This window comes from Meles meles, chromosome 4 (genome assembly GCF_922984935.1).
Source record: "Meles meles chromosome 4, mMelMel3.1 paternal haplotype, whole genome shotgun sequence".
NCBI lineage: Eukaryota > Metazoa > Chordata > Mammalia > Carnivora > Mustelidae > Meles > Meles meles.
This window is the reverse complement of record NC_060069.1, coordinates 164,698,980-164,715,754: the sequence shown is the minus strand read 5'-3', so window position 1 is coordinate 164,715,754 and position 16,775 is coordinate 164,698,980. Positions and strand designations below refer to the sequence as shown.

The 16,775-nt window shown below is 52.9% G+C and overlaps 2 protein-coding genes across 5 annotated transcripts in view; both read right to left on the bottom strand.

The window, feature by feature from the left end:
* The window catches only part of PRMT2 (protein arginine methyltransferase 2), a 28,954-nt gene extending 26,263 nt beyond the window's left edge, over positions 1 to 2,691 (bottom strand). For 2 of the 4 annotated variants that reach the window (XM_046002088.1, XM_046002089.1), the window contains exons 1-2: positions 2,485 to 2,691; positions 403 to 501 (exon numbers count right to left, since the gene is read on the bottom strand). In XM_046002088.1, coding sequence (XP_045858044.1) covers positions 403 to 441 — 39 coding nt within the window. In that variant the 5' untranslated portion in view covers positions 442 to 501; positions 2,485 to 2,691. Of the gene's footprint in view, positions 1 to 402; positions 502 to 1,796; positions 1,932 to 2,484 lie in introns of those variants that run through there. The other 2 variants (XM_046002086.1, XM_046002087.1) reach the window with 2 other exon arrangements.
* The window catches only part of LOC123940823 (collagen alpha-1(I) chain-like), a 26,171-nt gene continuing 10,614 nt past the window's right edge, over positions 1,219 to 16,775 (bottom strand). Inside the window, exons 4-9 of the mRNA XM_046003724.1 lie at positions 13,233 to 13,512; positions 12,456 to 12,681; positions 2,132 to 2,866; positions 1,797 to 2,011; positions 1,500 to 1,742; positions 1,219 to 1,229 (exon numbers count right to left, since the gene is read on the bottom strand). Coding sequence (XP_045859680.1) covers positions 1,219 to 1,229; positions 1,500 to 1,742; positions 1,797 to 2,011; positions 2,132 to 2,866; positions 12,456 to 12,681; positions 13,233 to 13,512 — 1,710 coding nt within the window. The remainder of the gene's footprint in view (positions 1,230 to 1,499; positions 1,743 to 1,796; positions 2,012 to 2,131; positions 2,867 to 12,455; positions 12,682 to 13,232; positions 13,513 to 16,775) is intronic.

Sequence of the window (16,775 nt, the reverse complement as noted above, 5' to 3'; positions counted from 1 at the left end):
TTTTTTAAAAAACATTATTTGTTAGAGTATTCATCTGGTTTTTAGTTTTATATATTCAACATTCCTTGAAATTTAGGGTAATTTTCTTTAACTAATAGCTTGGATGAAACTAGACGTTATGTCCCAGGCAGAAAAAGATATGAATAAACAAGTCATTCTAAAGTGTCCAGCCTGCTTTTAAGATATTGTGCCTGGGACTTCATCAAACAACTGAAACAGTGTGCATGCTTCCCAGCACAGCTGCCAAAGGTGGAGTCGTGGCAGGAGGCACACGGCTCAACTCCGATGTCCCCTGCAACCCTCACAAAGACTGCATCTCCTCCAACTACGCGGCCCCCCGCTAGTGGCTGAGCCGTGCTCTCTGCAGTGTCCGTGGTCCTTCCGCACCAGAACCGACAGTACCTGCAGTTCACCTTGGGGGCAGTCGCCGGATGTGGCCATGGTTCTCCTCGGGTCTGCCGCATCGCTGCCACGTTTAATACTCCATTTTCCCCTCCATTTCTACTTTTAAAAAGAGAGACAATAAGATAACACTTCGTTATATCTGCTTCACTTCTAAGGTTCTGGTAAAGACCACAGTAAAGGTCCTACGCCAAACAGAAGCAAAACGGTGTCGAAAGAATGAAACAGAGATCAGATTTTTTTAAACACAATTCTTTACAGAAACGGGAAGCATTCAAAATTTACGAACTTCTAAGGGTATGCGCTCTTCACCAGTCTGCAAAGGTGCTGCTCTCACCTACTGAATGAACACTGTGAGCTTTCTTTGGATTACTGCGTTGATTCAAAACAACAAATCAATGTCAAATCTTTTCTAGAACCTCAGTTGAAACTCCCTACTGTGACAATAAAGGAACCCTCGTTTGAAATGGAGTTCGGACCAGCACGGGGAGTTCTAACCCCCACACACTCCTAGACCCAACCGGAGAGAGCTCATTTCAACCACCACAGCAGGAGGAGCATCTCCTACCCAGGCAACAGCCCAGCCAACGCGAGACTGTCACAGTGACACGGCCCAGCCAATGGGAGACCATCCCAGCGTCACAGTCTGGCCAGTGGGAGACGGTCACAGTGTTACAGCCCAGCCAGTGAGAGATTGTCACAGCTCAGCCAGCAGGAGACCATCAGTGTCACAGCCTGGCTAATGGGAGACTGGCACGGTGTCAGAGCCCAGCCAGTGGGAGACTGTTATGTCACAGCCCAGCCAACAGGCGACTGTCACAGTGTCACTGCCCGGGCAACAGGCGACTGTCACGGTGTCACAGCCCGGCCGCAGCAGGCTGTCCCCACCCCACGCTCACTCTCCTGCAACGGTTTCCCTCCCAGCAGCTCCTCCCACCCTCCTCTCCTGCAGGAGCCAGACCACCTGCACGTCTGCAGCTGCAATTCCTGTCACTTCCGAATAAACCCGTTTTGCTGGTAAAAAACTGGCTGTTTTATTTTCAAGGTCATCCACGGGGACTTCCGAGTGTTCGCACGACAGGAGCCACGACGCATACCTTGCGGAGCGTGTCCCTCCTCGCTCCACGTCCTCCCGTCCCGCACCGACCACACGACGCCCCACACGAACGGCTCTTCCCGCACAAGTCTGGGTCTAACGCGCGCGTCGCCGGCCGAGACTCGGGACGTCCTTCCGCGACGTCCGTCGCGCAACACGGGCGGGCGGGCCCTGCTCGGACCGGGGCTCCCTGCTCGGACCGGGGCTCCCTGCTCGGGCGGGGCTGCGAGGCCTGCAAGCGGCGCTACGGGCGGCCGGAGAGGAGCGGCAGGTGTGGCGGGTTCGCGTCTTCCCTAACCTTCACCGCAGAAGCAAGGGCGGCCTCGGCCCCGCCGCACGTCCTCGTCCGGACCGCGTCTACGCAAGCGCACCCGCCTCCGCCGGTCCGACCCCCGCAGCGCTGGTTTTCGCGCGGCCCGCGGCACGAGCACCCTTCTCCCGGCGAAGCCTGGCCGGGGCCCGGGTGGGACGGCCGCCGGGGCGGGGCTGCTGGACCGGCTGACGCCGCAGGGCCTGGGGGACCGGGCAGGGCCCGGTCAGCCGAGCGGGCAGCGGCAGTGGGTGCGGTGGGGGAGCGACGAGGGGCGGGGGCTCGGCGCGGGAGCACCGCGCGCGGGGAGGACCCGGCGGGACGGGCTCCGGGGCCGGCGCAGCCCGAAGGCAGGTGGGCGCGGCTCGGGGGAGGCGTGGCTGAGGAAAGGGGCGCGGCGCCGCAGGGCGTGGCCCGGGAGGGGGGAAAGCGGGGAGGTGGGCGTGGCTCGGAAGAAGGGGCGTGGCTCTGCGGTGGCCCAGCCCGCGGTCAGCTGCGGGAGCGGCCCGCGGTCAGCTGCGGGAGCGGCCCGCGCACAGCCGGGAAGGCTGGGGGGGGTGTCTTCGAGGGGGCCGCGGCCTCGGTCGACCCACTGACGCACGCGCCCGGAAAGGGCTCGCTGGGCAGGTCCTGCCTCGATGCGGTCCAGCCGCCCGAGCTGCCACGGGAAACCTACCTCAGCCGCCTCTCTCCGTCGAGCTCTGCGTCCACACCGCGGGAGCGGGGCGGACGGCGCCTGCCAGCAGCCCGAGCCGCCGCCCTCGGCTCGCGCAGGCGCAGTGCGCGCAGGCCGGCCGCGGACGGAGCCCCTCCCTAGGCCCCGCTCCCCACGCCTGCGCAGTCCGTACCCGTCCCTCCGTCCGGAGAATGGAGTCACCGCCTTCGGCCGCACGCAGGCGCGATCGCTCAGGCCGGTCTGGGAGGAGGCTCTGGGCGGGGATGAGCGTCCCGCGCAGGCGCACTTCTCGGGTTCCGCTTCCCGCCGCGGCGCCCGCGCAACGCAGGTCCGCGTGTTGTGACGCGCGGGCGGTGGGGTCGCGGTGGGGCCTGGGCCTGACCTGGGGGGTGGGGCGGTGAGGGGCGCCCAGGGCCCACGCTGGCCTGGGGAGCACAGACCCACTGTGCGTGACGGAAGAGGCAGATTCTGGGGGCGGACCCGGTTTCTGCTGCTTTCCCGCAGCAACGCGGTCTGCGCGGGGCGTCCGCCGCGTGCCCTCGCCGGACGGACGGACGGACCGTGTAGTTACGTCACCGGGCGAGTCTGAGACTGACACGGAGGTTGGGGGACCCCAGGGCCCCGGGTGTGCGGCGGCCTCGGCCCGCCCTGTCGTCGGGGAGTCAGGGTCGCGCGGACCCGCCCGCGGGGGGCCTGGCCGGCCGGGGGGAGGCACGGGACTGGGTCTCCGCGCGGGTCTCCGCCCCGGGTGCGGGGCTGCGGCGCTTCTGCGTCTGACCTCGGGGAAGGAGCAGGAGGACGGATCCTCGGCGCGGGAGAAAGGGGCCGGCACAGGTTCTGCAGATTTTTAAGCGAAATAGACTGACAGTACGAAACATGGTCAACATTTTCACGAATCACATAAATTGGGAAAGTTTCTAGAAAAACGCGACACATTCTTCCCAAAAGCGTATTTGGGAAAGCCGCGTGCCCCGTGTTTTTAAGGGAGTTGATTTTATCATTAGAACCTGACAAAGGATGCTCCGGGCCAGATGGCTTCGCGGGCAAATGCTCCCGCCTTCCAAGAAGAAAACGGCGCCGGTGCAGCACGTGCTTCAGAAAAGTGGCCGGTTCTGGAGGCCGGCATGACTGCACGGACACTGCAGTGGGAGAGAAAACACGTGACCAGGTGTGTTCACTCTAGGCACGAAGGATGGTTTAAAATGTAAAAATACTTCCACAGTTCAGATTATAGGACGAAAACCATACGAGCATCTACATGGTGCAGGAAAAAAAATTTCATAAAACTCAACACACTAAATTCACAAAACTAGAAATAAAAAAGAAAGGAATACCTTAATCTCAGACATCTGTTAAAAACAAACAAAAGCAAAAGAGTGAGTGCTTTCACCCGGATTCAGGAAGAAGAGGAGGGCGTCGTCGGTAACTTCTGTTCAGCTGTGCACAGTGGTCTTACCCCGATGCAAGAAGACAAAAGAAAGAGGGTGCCTGGGTGGCTCAGTGGGATAAGCCTCTGCCTTCTTTTCAGGTCGTGATCTCAGGGTCCTGAGATTGAGCCCCGCATCGGGCTCTCTGCTCAGCAGGGAGCCTGCTTCCTCCTCTCTCTCTGCCTGCTTGTGATTTCTGTCTGTAAAATAAATAAATAATCTTTAAAAAACAAAAGAAAGACAAGGTAAAGACTCAAAAAGCAAAATTCATTATTCAGAGATAGTGTGATTGTGTTTGCAGATAATCCAAAATGGTCTACAAATAAAGTACTGTAATTGATAAGTGAGTATCCTGGTCTCTAGATGAAGGGCCAATACAGTAGCAATCAACAGAAAGTGCAGACTAAAAATTCCAAGTGCAAAAGCAACAAGTAACATCAAATGTCACCTGTCTTTTAGTAGCTGACGAAACGGGACAAACGTACACAACACTATCACACCAGTCATCCGATGACCCATCATAAACTGGTGCAGAACACATTATTACGATCACAGAATGCTAACCAAGACAGACCATGTGCAGGACCATGATGTAAGTCACAATAAATTGCAAAGGTTGAAATCTTAAAGCGTGTGTTCTCTGATCATAAATAAAATTAGAAAATAAAAAATCTAGAAAAGTCCCCAATATTTGGAAATGAAACCTCATACATCTAAATAACCCATGGGTCAAAGGAAGAAACCATTTTTAAAAATGGAAAGCTAATGAAAATGTACTCCTATAGTCTGAAGTCCGTGTCCCCTCAAAATTCTTAACACTTACATAACCCCCAAGAGGGTGGTGTTCAGGAGTGGGGCCTTTGGAAGGAGACGGTCATTAGAGCAGAACCCTTGTGAATGGAATTAGTGCCTTTGTAAAGAAACCCCGCAGACACCTTACCCCTTCCCCCATGTAAGGACACAGCAAAAAACATGACCTTCTATGACCCAAGAAACCCTCACCAGATAGGAATTTGCATGATCTTGGCCTTCCCAGCCTCTGGAACTGTGAACAATAAATGTGTATTGGTTGTAAACCATGTCATTTATTACAACCCAAGTGGACTAGAAAACATATATTAAAATTTGGGGGATGTGGATAAAGCAGAGCTTTGAAAGAAACTGATGCTTTCAATGCTTATGTTAGAACAGAAGAAAAATTCAAAAGCAGTGATTGAAACTTCCAATTTAAGAAGCTAAAATTAAAAAATAAAGAAAAAGCAAATTAAAACCAAACTAAGTTTTAAAAAAGGAAATATTAACTAAACGAATGTTAAGTTAAATGCTAAATAAACCAGTGAACTAGAAAACAAGTTAACAAAGAAAAAGTTAACAAAGAAGTTGGTTCTTCAAAAAAATTAATAGAATTGATACATTTTTAGCAAGAATTATCAAGAGAAAAAAATGTAAAAAGAAAACTATCAATAATAGAAACGCAAAGGGGGTCATCTCCCCATATCACACCAATGTTAAAAAGATAAATAGGTGTGTCTGGCTGGCTCAGCCAGACGAGCATAGGACTCTTAGTCTTGGGGTTGTGAGTTCAAGCCTGTGAATTCAAGTCCCACATTGGGGGTAGAGATTACGAAAAAAAAAAAATAAACTTAAAAAAAGTTAAATAGAAGACATGACCAACTTTATGTCAACACATTTGATAATTTGTATGAAATGGACAAACTCCGTTAAAGGCATTACTTATCAAAAGTGACACAAAAGAAAAGGAAAAATATAATGAATTAAATACGTTATCAAAAAATCTTCCCACAAAGAAAATGTCAAACCCAAATTGCTTCATTGGTGAATTCTATCAAATGTGTAAGGAAGAAATAATACCAGTATTAAACAAACTATTAAGAAAGTAGGGAATGGGCACCCAATTTGTTTTTATGAAATTTGTTGTATGAACTCGGATACAAGCACCTGACAAATACAAGTAAAGAAAATTACAGACAAATATCCTTCATAAAAATGGATGCAAAAATCCTTAACAAAATATTAGTAAATCAACCCAATAATAAATAGACAAGGTAATATATTACTAAGGTCAACTGAAGTTTATCCTAGTAATGCTAATTGGACTAACACTTGAAAATCAATATACTTCAGGGCACCTGGGTAGCTCAGTTGGTTAAGTGGCTGCCCTCTGCTCAGGTCATGATCTCAGGGTCCTGGGATCGAGCCCCGAATCAGGCTCCCTGCTCAGCAGGGAGCCTGCTTCCGTCTCTCTCTGACTACTTGTGATCTCTCTCTGTCAAATAAATAAGTAAAATATGAAAGAAAAAGAGAGAATGAAAGGAAGAAAGAAAGAAAATCAACATAATTCACAATTTTTTTATGATTTTATTTATTTATTTGACAGAGAGACACGGCGAGAGAGGGAACGCAAACAGGGGAGCAGGAGAGGGAGAAGCAGGCTTCCCTTCCCGCTGAGCAGGAAGCCCAACACAGGGCTAGATCCCACGACTCTGAGATCATGACCTGAGCTGAAGGCAGACCCGCAAAGACTGAGCATCCCAGGTGTCCCTATAATTCACAATTTTAACAGAATAAAGGAGAGAATCTATACGGTTACTCAATAAATTTTTTTAAAGAATTTAGCAAAATCCAATACCCAATCATGATATTTTTAAAGATTTTATTTATTTATTTTAGAGAGAGAGAGAGCACGAGCCAGGGGGGAAGGGGCAGAGGGAGAGAATCTCAAGCAGACTTCCTCTGAGCATGGAGCCCAGTTGGTCATGGCCCAATCCCATGACCCCCAGATCATGACCTGAGTGGAAACCAAGAGTAGGAAGCTTAATGAACTAAACCACCCAAGTGCCCCAGTAATGATTTTTTTATTAATATCAGTGCTACAGGAAGACTGGGTCAGACGACCCAGAGGAGGGGTCCCGCAGGACCAGCCAAGAGGGTCCTTGGGTTCCCACAGGTGAGAAATCAAATGTGAGCCAGAGAAAGTGAACAGTTTACTGAATAGTGTGAGTGACCGAGAGTAGCAGATGAAGTGTCTGGGAAACTGGGAAAGGAGAGAAGACGGAGTCTCGTTGTCACCTGGGTCAGGGTTCCTATTAGAAAGGGTCTATGGGAGAGGCTTCTGCAGGAATCCAAGGTAGGGTCCGATGGAAGGCGAGTTCCGGTGCGTGACAGGTGGTATGCCACAAATCACTGAAGGTCGAGGATGGTTTTGTGTTTTCGTTTTTGTTTTGTGGGTAGAGCAACAGTAGAAGCAAGGACACAGAAAAAGCTCCCAGGAGTGAGACAGGCCCCGACAGTGTTGTCCTGAAGGTGGAGGGTGTTGGTTCCAGCGTCAGCCAAGTCCTGTGGGACGTTAACATCGTGGAGCACGGTGGGGACCTGGCTTGTCGTAGATGCTATCAGGTGTTTGGGGCCAGGACAAGACTCGGGGAACGATTACCTTTCTTGCTTGCCCCTTGAACTGGGAACATAGCTTCTTTGGCTTGTTCAAGAGCAAAATAAGGAGCCTGAGTAAGTGGGGCTCGCGGAAAAACAGCAGAGACAGAGCCTTTCTCAAACAGACTCCCTTCAGCCTCCCTGCTTCGTCGGTGAAAACAGAACATCTTCTGTCTCTAAAAAGGCATCTGTCAGAAACCCTAATTCTAAAATCATGCTTAATGATGTTATACGGAAAGTTTTCATTGAAAACAAGCAAACGTTTCCACTTTCACTGCTTCTACTCAGCGTTTTGTAGGAAACTCTGGCCAGCACAAGTGCGAGTAAAGCAATAAATAAATCAAAAGGTAAAACTATTAGAACGAAAGAAACAAAATTACGTGGATTCGCAGATGAACACAAACACGAATCTGTTTGCACCGACTAGGCTGAGGAATCACGCAACTGCTAGAACGGATGAGTGAATTTACCAAGATCACAGGATAAAGGTCTATGTAGAAAAACACGGGTGTGTGTATAGGAGCGCCTGAGTGGCTCAGTCCCTCACGCATCCGACCCTTGGTAGCAGTTCAGGGTGTGAACCAGCAGTCCTGGGATTGAGCCCTGTGTGGCGATCACTGAGCTCTGTGCTCAGTACAGAACCTGCTTCAGATTCTCTCTCTCTCTCCCTCCTGCTCACTCGCTCTCTCAAATAAATAAATAAAATCTTTAAAAAGAAAAAGAAGTGTATTTTTTATTTACTAGGAGCAAAACATCAAAAATGAACTTTTTAAAAAACCCACGTACGGGTGGCTCAGTCGGTCGGGCATCTGACCCAATTTCGCCTCAGGGCTGATCTCAGGGTTGTGGGATCGAGCCCCACTCTAGGTTCTGCCCTCAGTGCAGAGTCTGCTTCTCCCTCTCCCTCTGCTCCTCACCCCCACCACTCACTCTCTCTATCTCTCGAATAAAGAAAATCTTTAAAATATAGGTTTAAAAAAAAAAAACCTGTATACCAGTGTAGTATTAGCACCTGACAATTACATTCTTATAATGTAAGCACTTGCCTTCAGCTTTCGATTGCCAAGGCATCCACTCCACAGACAGCCATCCCCAGTAAACACGTCCCCAACTACACACCACATGAAAAGCCATGAAGCCACCCCACCCACCCATCGGGGTCCCTTTTCCAGGAAGCACTGGTTGACCTAGCCGACCTTCTGATCACTTGCTTTTCCTTTCCTGTGATTAATGTTTCAAATTCACCATCAAAGAATGAACCCTTGAAACCCTAGACCACCAGCCTTGACCCCAATAAAGGAAGAACCCCGGCCTACCTCCTCTCCTCTGCCCCTGCCCCACCTGTGTGGCCCTGGGCAGGTACCCTGCAGGAACTGTGAGTAATCACCGTCTTCAGAGTTCCCTGATGGTTGTTGCCGGGATGGCCTTGCAGTCCTAAGAACAAGGGCTGGAAGCCACAACACTGGCTGCACCTGGGGAAAACCCAGTGGAAGCTTGCCACAGACAGCACGGGGGCCGGGGGAGGGGGGCGGTTGTGCAGGCGGGCGCCCCCAGGCACCAGCGGGTGGCCTCACTAGCCAGCCATAGGCCCAGGTGAACGCAGAACGAACCTCAACGATAAAACGTACAACAATAAATGCTTAGGAATAAATTCCACAAAATATGTGAAAATGTGCACAAAAATACGTGCACGACGTCTACCCTAAAACTATTTGAGCACTGAGAGGAAGTTCAAAGGCTCTAAGTAGCGGTGAGAGCCCAGGGTTACCTGCCGGAAACTCAACATTCTGAAGAGGTCAACTCACGACACGATTAGGCCCTTCAACGTAATCCCCCCAGGCCTTTTCTCTAGAAGCCGACAAACGATTCCACAGCGTGCAGAGCAGTGCAGAGGACCTCCGGTCCCAGAATGGTCTTACAAGAACAGTACTGTACGCCACACACCCTCTGACTTGGAGAATGACTGTAAAGCTACAGGCCTCGAGGCCGTGCGATGTTGGCAGAACGCCGAGCAAAGAGCTCCGCGGGCAGCGGGGAGTCGGGAGAGAGACGCACGCGGTCACAGTCACGACTTCCGACGGGGAAGCCTCCGCAGAGGCCAGGCCCAGGAGCCGGCTGCTCAGAACCGACGGCGCCAGTGCTCACACCACGCGGATCTCACCGGGACGCGTTATGGAGGCAAACGTGGAAGGTACAACTTCAGGCTTCAGGCAGCAAAGTTTCCTTAGATGCAAAGAGCACTAACAATAAACTTAGAAGTCGGAGAATTGGACCAGGGCCAGCAAACATTCTTTTTGTAGAGAGCCAGGTCGTCATCATGTTCAGCTTCGCAGGCAGAGTCTCCGTCTGAACTCACCACCACCTTCGTGCGTGAGAACGGCTCGGACAGCACGCAAGTGACCGGGGCAGCTGAGTCGCTGTTTCTTCAGAGTAAGCTCCATGCCCAACGCGGGCCGAACCCAGGACTCCCAGACCAGGAGTCGCACGCTCTACTGACTGAGCCAGCCAGGGGCCATCAACCTTGTTTTTTTGTACAGCTGTGGAGTTTGGTTTTTGCTTTTTGTGTTTTTTCTTAACTTTCTTAACAAGTTAAGCATATTATAGAAGTCTGTTCTGGTTGCCATTAGTGAAATACCGTAGACTGGTTGGCTTAAACAAGACATTTATTTTGTTAGAGTTCTGGAAGCTGAAGGCCACGGCCAAGGTGCCAGCAAGTTCAGTTTGGTGAGAGCTCTCTTCCTGCTTGGGGATGACCGCGCTCTCGTGTCCTCACACGGCAGAGTCTAGCGTCTCCTCCTCTTCTTAGGAAGGACTGGGCCCCGCCCTCAGACTGCATCCACCTGAATCACCCCCGAATAACCCTGTCTCCAGTCACCTTGGGGCTGGAGCTCCAACATCTGCATATCAACGGCTTACGTTCCTAACGCTCACGGCCCAGGAGCAGAACTGCAGGGCATCTGTCCGAGAGAAATGGAAACAAACATCCAAAAATGCCTCATCCAAGCATGTTCATAGCAACTTTACTTATGACAGCAAAAATGTTGGTCCCATGACAAACGCCAGCCAGCGGGAGACGGACGCACAAATCTCAGTATCCTCATACAGTGGAACAGGACTCAGGAAATTCATGTTGGCAAAAGCACGGCCAGCTTGGATGGAGATAGTTCCAAATGAAATGAGGCCCACCTGTGGACCCCAACTTTCTATGGGCAACTCAGCAACAAACGAGCCGTTCCTTACGGAAAAGGAAGGACATCTCACCAGGCAGAGACCAGTGGGCTGTGGTGCCCCCTCCCAGGGAGCCCTGGGGAACACTGTGTTTGTGAGCCCCTTGCAAGGAGCTGACCATGCTATAATCCAAACGTATTTAGTGCCCTGGACCTGGGGAACCCCGCAGGCCCTTCAGGACGGCGGTGAACCAGGACTGAGTATGCACTTTGTATCCAGCCCCCGTCTGAACGGAGCATCCCGTGTTCTCCCTCCCCCGTCTCACCGCGTGCGGGGCGTGTGTGCGCGGAGGCCCAGGTGACTCACTCTCCCAGAGCACAGGCCTCTGGGACCAGAGCTGTGCCTACGGAGCCTCGGCAGCCTCCACACCTGGTTTAAATCACGGGACCTGAGCTTCAGGCTTGGATGAGACCTTGGGGTTCCTGAGATAAGGGAAGCAATGTTTTGCGTTTGAGGCCAGAGAGCTAAGTAGGGAAGATTGCCAAAATGGCCGTAATGCTCTGCAGGATTTTCCAGACCTTGGCTTCTGGACCAGTCTAGCGACATGCCTGCAGAAACAGCGGATGCCATCTTGTCTGGTTTCCAAGTTCAGGGTTCAAGAGGCCAGTCTCCATCCTCATCCTCTTGACCAAGTCTCTCTCTCTCTCTCTCACACACACATACACACACACACACAACCAGCCTCCTCAATGAGCAATGAGCAGAACCACTCCCATGAGCAATGGTAACTACAGATAAATGAGTGAGGCCAGATGAGGCCAGCGTTGGAACTGCGCAGAGAGCGGTCCCTGGGGGCTCAGTCGGTTGCACACCCAACTCTTGATCTGGGCTCCAGTCATGATCTCAGGGTCCTGGGATCGAGCCCCGCATCGGGCTCTCTGCTCAACAAGGAGCCTGCTTCCCCACCCCCCCGCCGCCTGCCTCTCTGCCTGCTTGTGATAAATAAATAAATTCTTAATAAATAAATAAATACAATCTTTAAAAAAATTAAAACCACAAAAAGATGTCACCACCCACCCATTACAATGGTTAAATCTTAAAAAAACAAAAATACTTAGTGTTGGTGAGTATCTTGACCAGGTCTCTCCTGATGGGAGCAGTGCAAACTGATATAATTATGTTAGAAAACTACTTGACCTTTTCTAGTGAAGTGAGACCTACACAGATCCCATCATTCAGTCATCCCTCGCATAGGTGTGTCCGCTCTCCAAAAAAATGCACATATCCATCAAAGACAAGAAAGGTTCACAGTGAAGGGAATGGGATGCTGGAATGTCCTGTACCATTAAAAGGACAAAATTTGTGCAGTATACTACGTAATTCACAATTTAAGTATGCTTCGACTGAAATTACTCTTTACAATGTCTTTAGCAGATTCGTGCCCTCTACGATTTGTGAATACCTTGTGTTAGAGGTGAACTGTGGTGACTTCGTTTTCAAGATTTTATTCGTGTATTTGCCAAAGAGAGAGGGAACACAAGCAGGCGGGCAGCAGGCAGAGGGGAAAGCAGGCTCCCCACCGAGCAGGGAGCCTGATGTGGGACTCCCAGGGCCACATCCGGAGCCGAAGGCAGTCGCTTCACCAACTGAGCCACCCGGGCGTCCCAGCTGTGGTGACTTCTGAAGTGGTTGTGAGCCCTTCCGTACCCTCCCCGCGGGAAGCGGGCCACGCGTCCCCCCTCCTGTGTCTGCTGGAACCGACAGAATACAGGACCAGAAGCGACTTCTGACTCGAGGCCACGGGCGTCCTCGGTTCTCCTGGAACGCCGGCTCTCGGGACAGCCCTCCCCGACCCAGTCATGTAAAAACCTCCCACGCCGAGCTTCAGGCAGCCCCGCGGAGCCCAGCCTTCAGGTTGTCTCTCACCGGGGGCCGGAGGAGCCTCTAGGTGGTCCCACCGCCATCGTTTGAGCCCTTCCGGCTGCGCTGGTCTTGCCCGCTGAGGCCCCGAGCACCGTGGAGCCCCTCCGAGCCGTGCCCGGCCCCTGAGTGGGAGAGCGGTCGGGTGTGGTGCGGTCGCTGGCCCGGGACTGGGCATTCTGCAGCGGGAAGCCGCCGTCCGCAGTCTGCGGCCCGTGGCAGGGGCTCCGGCCTAGGCCGCAGAGAGAAGCCGAAGGGCCCCATGGACCATGTCGGTGTGAGCCAGAGACGGCAGGGACTGTCGGCCAGGCCCAGCGACAAGCAAGGCAAAGCCCCTTGCTCCTTGGTGGGGGCAGGTCTGGTGCAGTTGTTGCCTGCGCCGAGCGGGGGGACGAAAATGCCCGCCAGCCGGTGGGGCTGGTCGAGGAGGGCTCCAGGCCGAGTCACCGGGTCGAGCGGAGCCTTGTGCCCGCACAGAGTAAGGGCCGGACAGAGAGTGGCCAGAGGAGGAGCGCTTCTGTGTTCACGCAGACCCTCCGGGAACCACAAAGGCCCCGGAGCGGCTGGGCTCACTCGCTTCTCTCCCGGCAGAACATTCGCGAAGAGGGAGAGCTCAGAGCAGAGCCGGCGCGCACGGCCCTATCGGGAAAGGTGGCCTCGGAGGACGGTGCAGCGGGCAGGGATGGGAGAGCCCCGTAAAGGCCCGGAGACAGCTCAGTGTGTGTCTCGCCCCCCCATTCGCACAGGCCCAGGCCTCCTGGGTCCTCGTCCGGTGCCTCTCACCGCCAGCCTTCCCGCAACCGAAGGCCGCGGCCGCAACCGTGTCCCAGGCCCCAAAGAGGAGGCGCGTGTTTCTAAGAGATTCGGGTGTCGGTTCTGCCTGGTGGAGTGAAAGTCGCTGACGTCCTACAAGACCCCGCTGCCCGGGCGGTCCTCGCAGCGTCTGCTCCAGCCTGGGCGGGAAGAGCAGAGACAGCGCAACGGAGAGAGGTCGATGGAGCCCACAGCCCCGCAGCAGGCCGCAGACTCGGGACACTACCCGGCGGCAAGCACGGGCCACTTTCTAGGAAAGGGAAGAAGGACTTAGAGGATGGAGTCGAGACCGCAGAGAGTGAGGCCACAAGCCAGGGAGAAGCACTCCCGGGACACAGCAGGCCCCTGCCCGGTTGGGCGCTGGGCTGGGCTTCAGGACGCCGCCTGCTCTCTGCCTCCCCCCTCCGAGCAGGAGGGACCTATATAGCCGTCCCCTCCCTGTCCCGCCGCTGGTGAGGCCACGCGGTCAGACCCCTCGTGTCTTCAGCTGAGCGGCGAACACCCTGAAGAAGCTGTTCCTGATGCGTCCCCCTCAAGGAGCCTCGTATCCACGCGGGCCTGAGCTGGGTGCTGAGGTCCGGGGCGCTGGAGCTGGTCTGGGAGCTGGTTTCACATGTGCATGGGGGATGGCCTGAGAGCACACGGTATTCCTCAGACTTGGCTCCAATGATCTCTCCTTTCCCACAGGACCTTCTCGGAGACACACTCCCACTCCTGGGCCCCTGGGTCTGCGCTTTACAGACCGTGACATCAGCCAGTCCCGTCCTTGTGCGCCTCTGCATCCTAGGGTCCTCACTAGAGGCCTGGGCTCTGGCTTGGGAAATGGGAGGACGCAAGCGTGTGGGCCAAGACGAGCCTGCGCCCGGAGCCTGTTGCCAGAACCTCATCGAGGAATCTTTTTCAAGTTTCAACATATTAAGAATTCATCAGTTGAGGGTGCCTGGGTGGCGCAGTGGGTTGGGCCACTGCCTTCGGCTCAGGTCATGGTCTCAGGGTCCTGGGATCGAGCCCCACATCAGGCTCTCTGCTCAGTGGGGGGCCTGCTTTCCCCCCACCCCCATCTGCCTGCCTCTCTGCCTACTTGTGATCTCTCTTTCTCTGTCAAATAAATAAATAAAATCTTTTTTAAAAAATTCACCAGTTGAGCTACTGAGGCAAAAATATTACATGATACATTTAAAAGTCTACAAAGGGATCACTATATTATTTATATTATTATTTAAGGTTTCAATTTCTAAATATTGTCTATCCTTCCTATGATTTCCTCTAAGTTTTCTGTACATTTCTGTTTATATTAGCACTCATTTGACCTATTAGATCATAAATCAACCTTTGGATATATTTCAGTTATACAAAAATTTTGAATATAACGTGAACTCTTTACCGCATCTTCACTTAAAAGTTTGTTTTTAAAAAACAAAAAACTATTGCTCTACAATAGAAACCCACTAGGCATTAGGCTTCTGGACTGACACACCATCGTGTCCTATTCTCCATCGTGTTTGGTGCATCCCTCACTGAAATCTCTCCATAGGCTGGCTCATTCCCGCCTGCGGGAGCTCCTGGGGACGGGCGGGCCACACAGCGGTGCCTTCCGATCTCGGCCTGCGGTCTCACTGGGTAGGTCGTCTTAGCAACCAACGGAGCAGGTTTTGTCGCTGCTCTGCGCCTTCACGGCGGCGGGGTACAGTGCGCAGCTCGAGGCCACAGCGACACGAAGCCGTAAAAATGTGTGATGTGTACAGAGGAGCGAAGTTAAAAAATGTTCCCGTTGAGCAAAAAACAAATAGGCAAACCCACTGATTTCTTTTAAACTTTAAACCTGACACAGGTTTATGGCAAATTTCCAAGTCTCCAAGAGCCCTTGAAAGTTACAAAAAGCATAATCAAATAAAAACTTGTAGCAGAGTTCTACCCAAGGGAAAACGGTCAATTTTCCCTTCGAAGCTGTTGCTTGGGTCAGTTCAACACACTCACATCTCACAGAGCCCCGGTTCCCAGGCAACGAAGCCCCTCGCACACAAAGCGGGCAGAGGAGAGGGGCTTTGTGGGGGGCCACGCGCTAGGCTCCAGCCTCCAGCTCCTTCTCCAAAAAAAAAAAAGAAGTTGAAAAACAAAAACAAAAGGCCTGTTGTTTGGAGCTGGGTCTGGACGTTGCCATGGGTCCAAAGCAAACCCCGCTCAGGGCAGACGCCAGCTCTGCTCACGCTGGGCTTGCCCTACTGGAAGGGAGCACGGACTCTGGAAGGACTGGTTAGAAACCAGACGGATTCATGGAATTTGACGCAGCGTAAAAACAGTGAAATGTGATACCATGAGATACAATACGCCATCACAAGTTGCCCAACTGGGGACCTCTTGCACTCAAAGTATTCTAAATTAACCAACGCGTTCACTCCACAGTTTTAGACCTTGATCGATCGGCCCTGAAAGAAATCTCTGTCCTTCGTCCTTCCGCAGCAGGTCCAGGTTCTCCCAACAGAAGAATAGTGACCTTCGTGATGATGATGGTCACCATCACCCGAGCACGGCCAGCCCTCTGCACACACGTACACGTGCACAGGCGTTCCTGTCTGTGTGTGCACGTGCCTGCGCAACTTCCCTTACCCCCCCCAGCAGTCGTCTCAGGGATACGTCTCTCCGCCTTTCACTGAGGGGGAGAAAGTTAAGTCTCACTGAAGGAGGCTCCACAGAGGCAGGATTTGAACCGGGTTCCAGATCAGCCCCCGCCCTCGCCCCATGGCCGCCTGCTAGCCAGCAGCAGCATTCTCCGGGACGGGGAAGGCGATTCATTCTCATCACCGTGACACTTGCGTTTGCTACAACAGAAGCCTTTTGTCCCTTCTTCCCACGTCCCTTTAGAATACAGGCATCCTTTTCTCCCCAAGGACATGGGTCACTATAAGGGACCTCGTGAGCAGCTTGGTGGCGGATGGCACTGTCCTTTGTACCAGAGAACAATGTCGCTGTCTGAGGCCTTTCCTCCTTGAAAACTCAAAGCAGAATGCCTCTTCCTGCCCCTGCACAGACTGAGCTGGGCTCGGGTCTAGTTTCTGAACTAACCAGTGCTAAGAGTTTGCTGAGCGGGTAAAGGCTGGCTGAAAGGGGACGGAGCGTCTAAGAGACGGGAGAAGACTCTAGCAGAAGCTCTGTGCACCCAGAAGAGGGTCCGCGGATCCACTCACGTCTCCATCCACGCCATCCACTTCCCTCTCGCCGAAAAGTGAACCCCTCTTTCCAGGACCACAGATAGAGCCCCCACAGCCAGGGACCCTCACCATTAGGTCACAGTGTGTGACTTTGGCATCTAGAGGTGCTGTGGACTGGGCACAGTAGGGCCTGAGCTCCCTTCACCCCCTCCAACCATCCCCAAAGTTTTGCAGCCTGAGTGTCGGGCATTCGTCAGTTATGTCATGACCGTGAACCGTGGCTGTTGGCTCCAGAGACGGGCAAGTCAGACCAGTCGATTCAGTCAGTCACAGTGGTCACCTGTCTTCCAGGTGTCATGCCAGC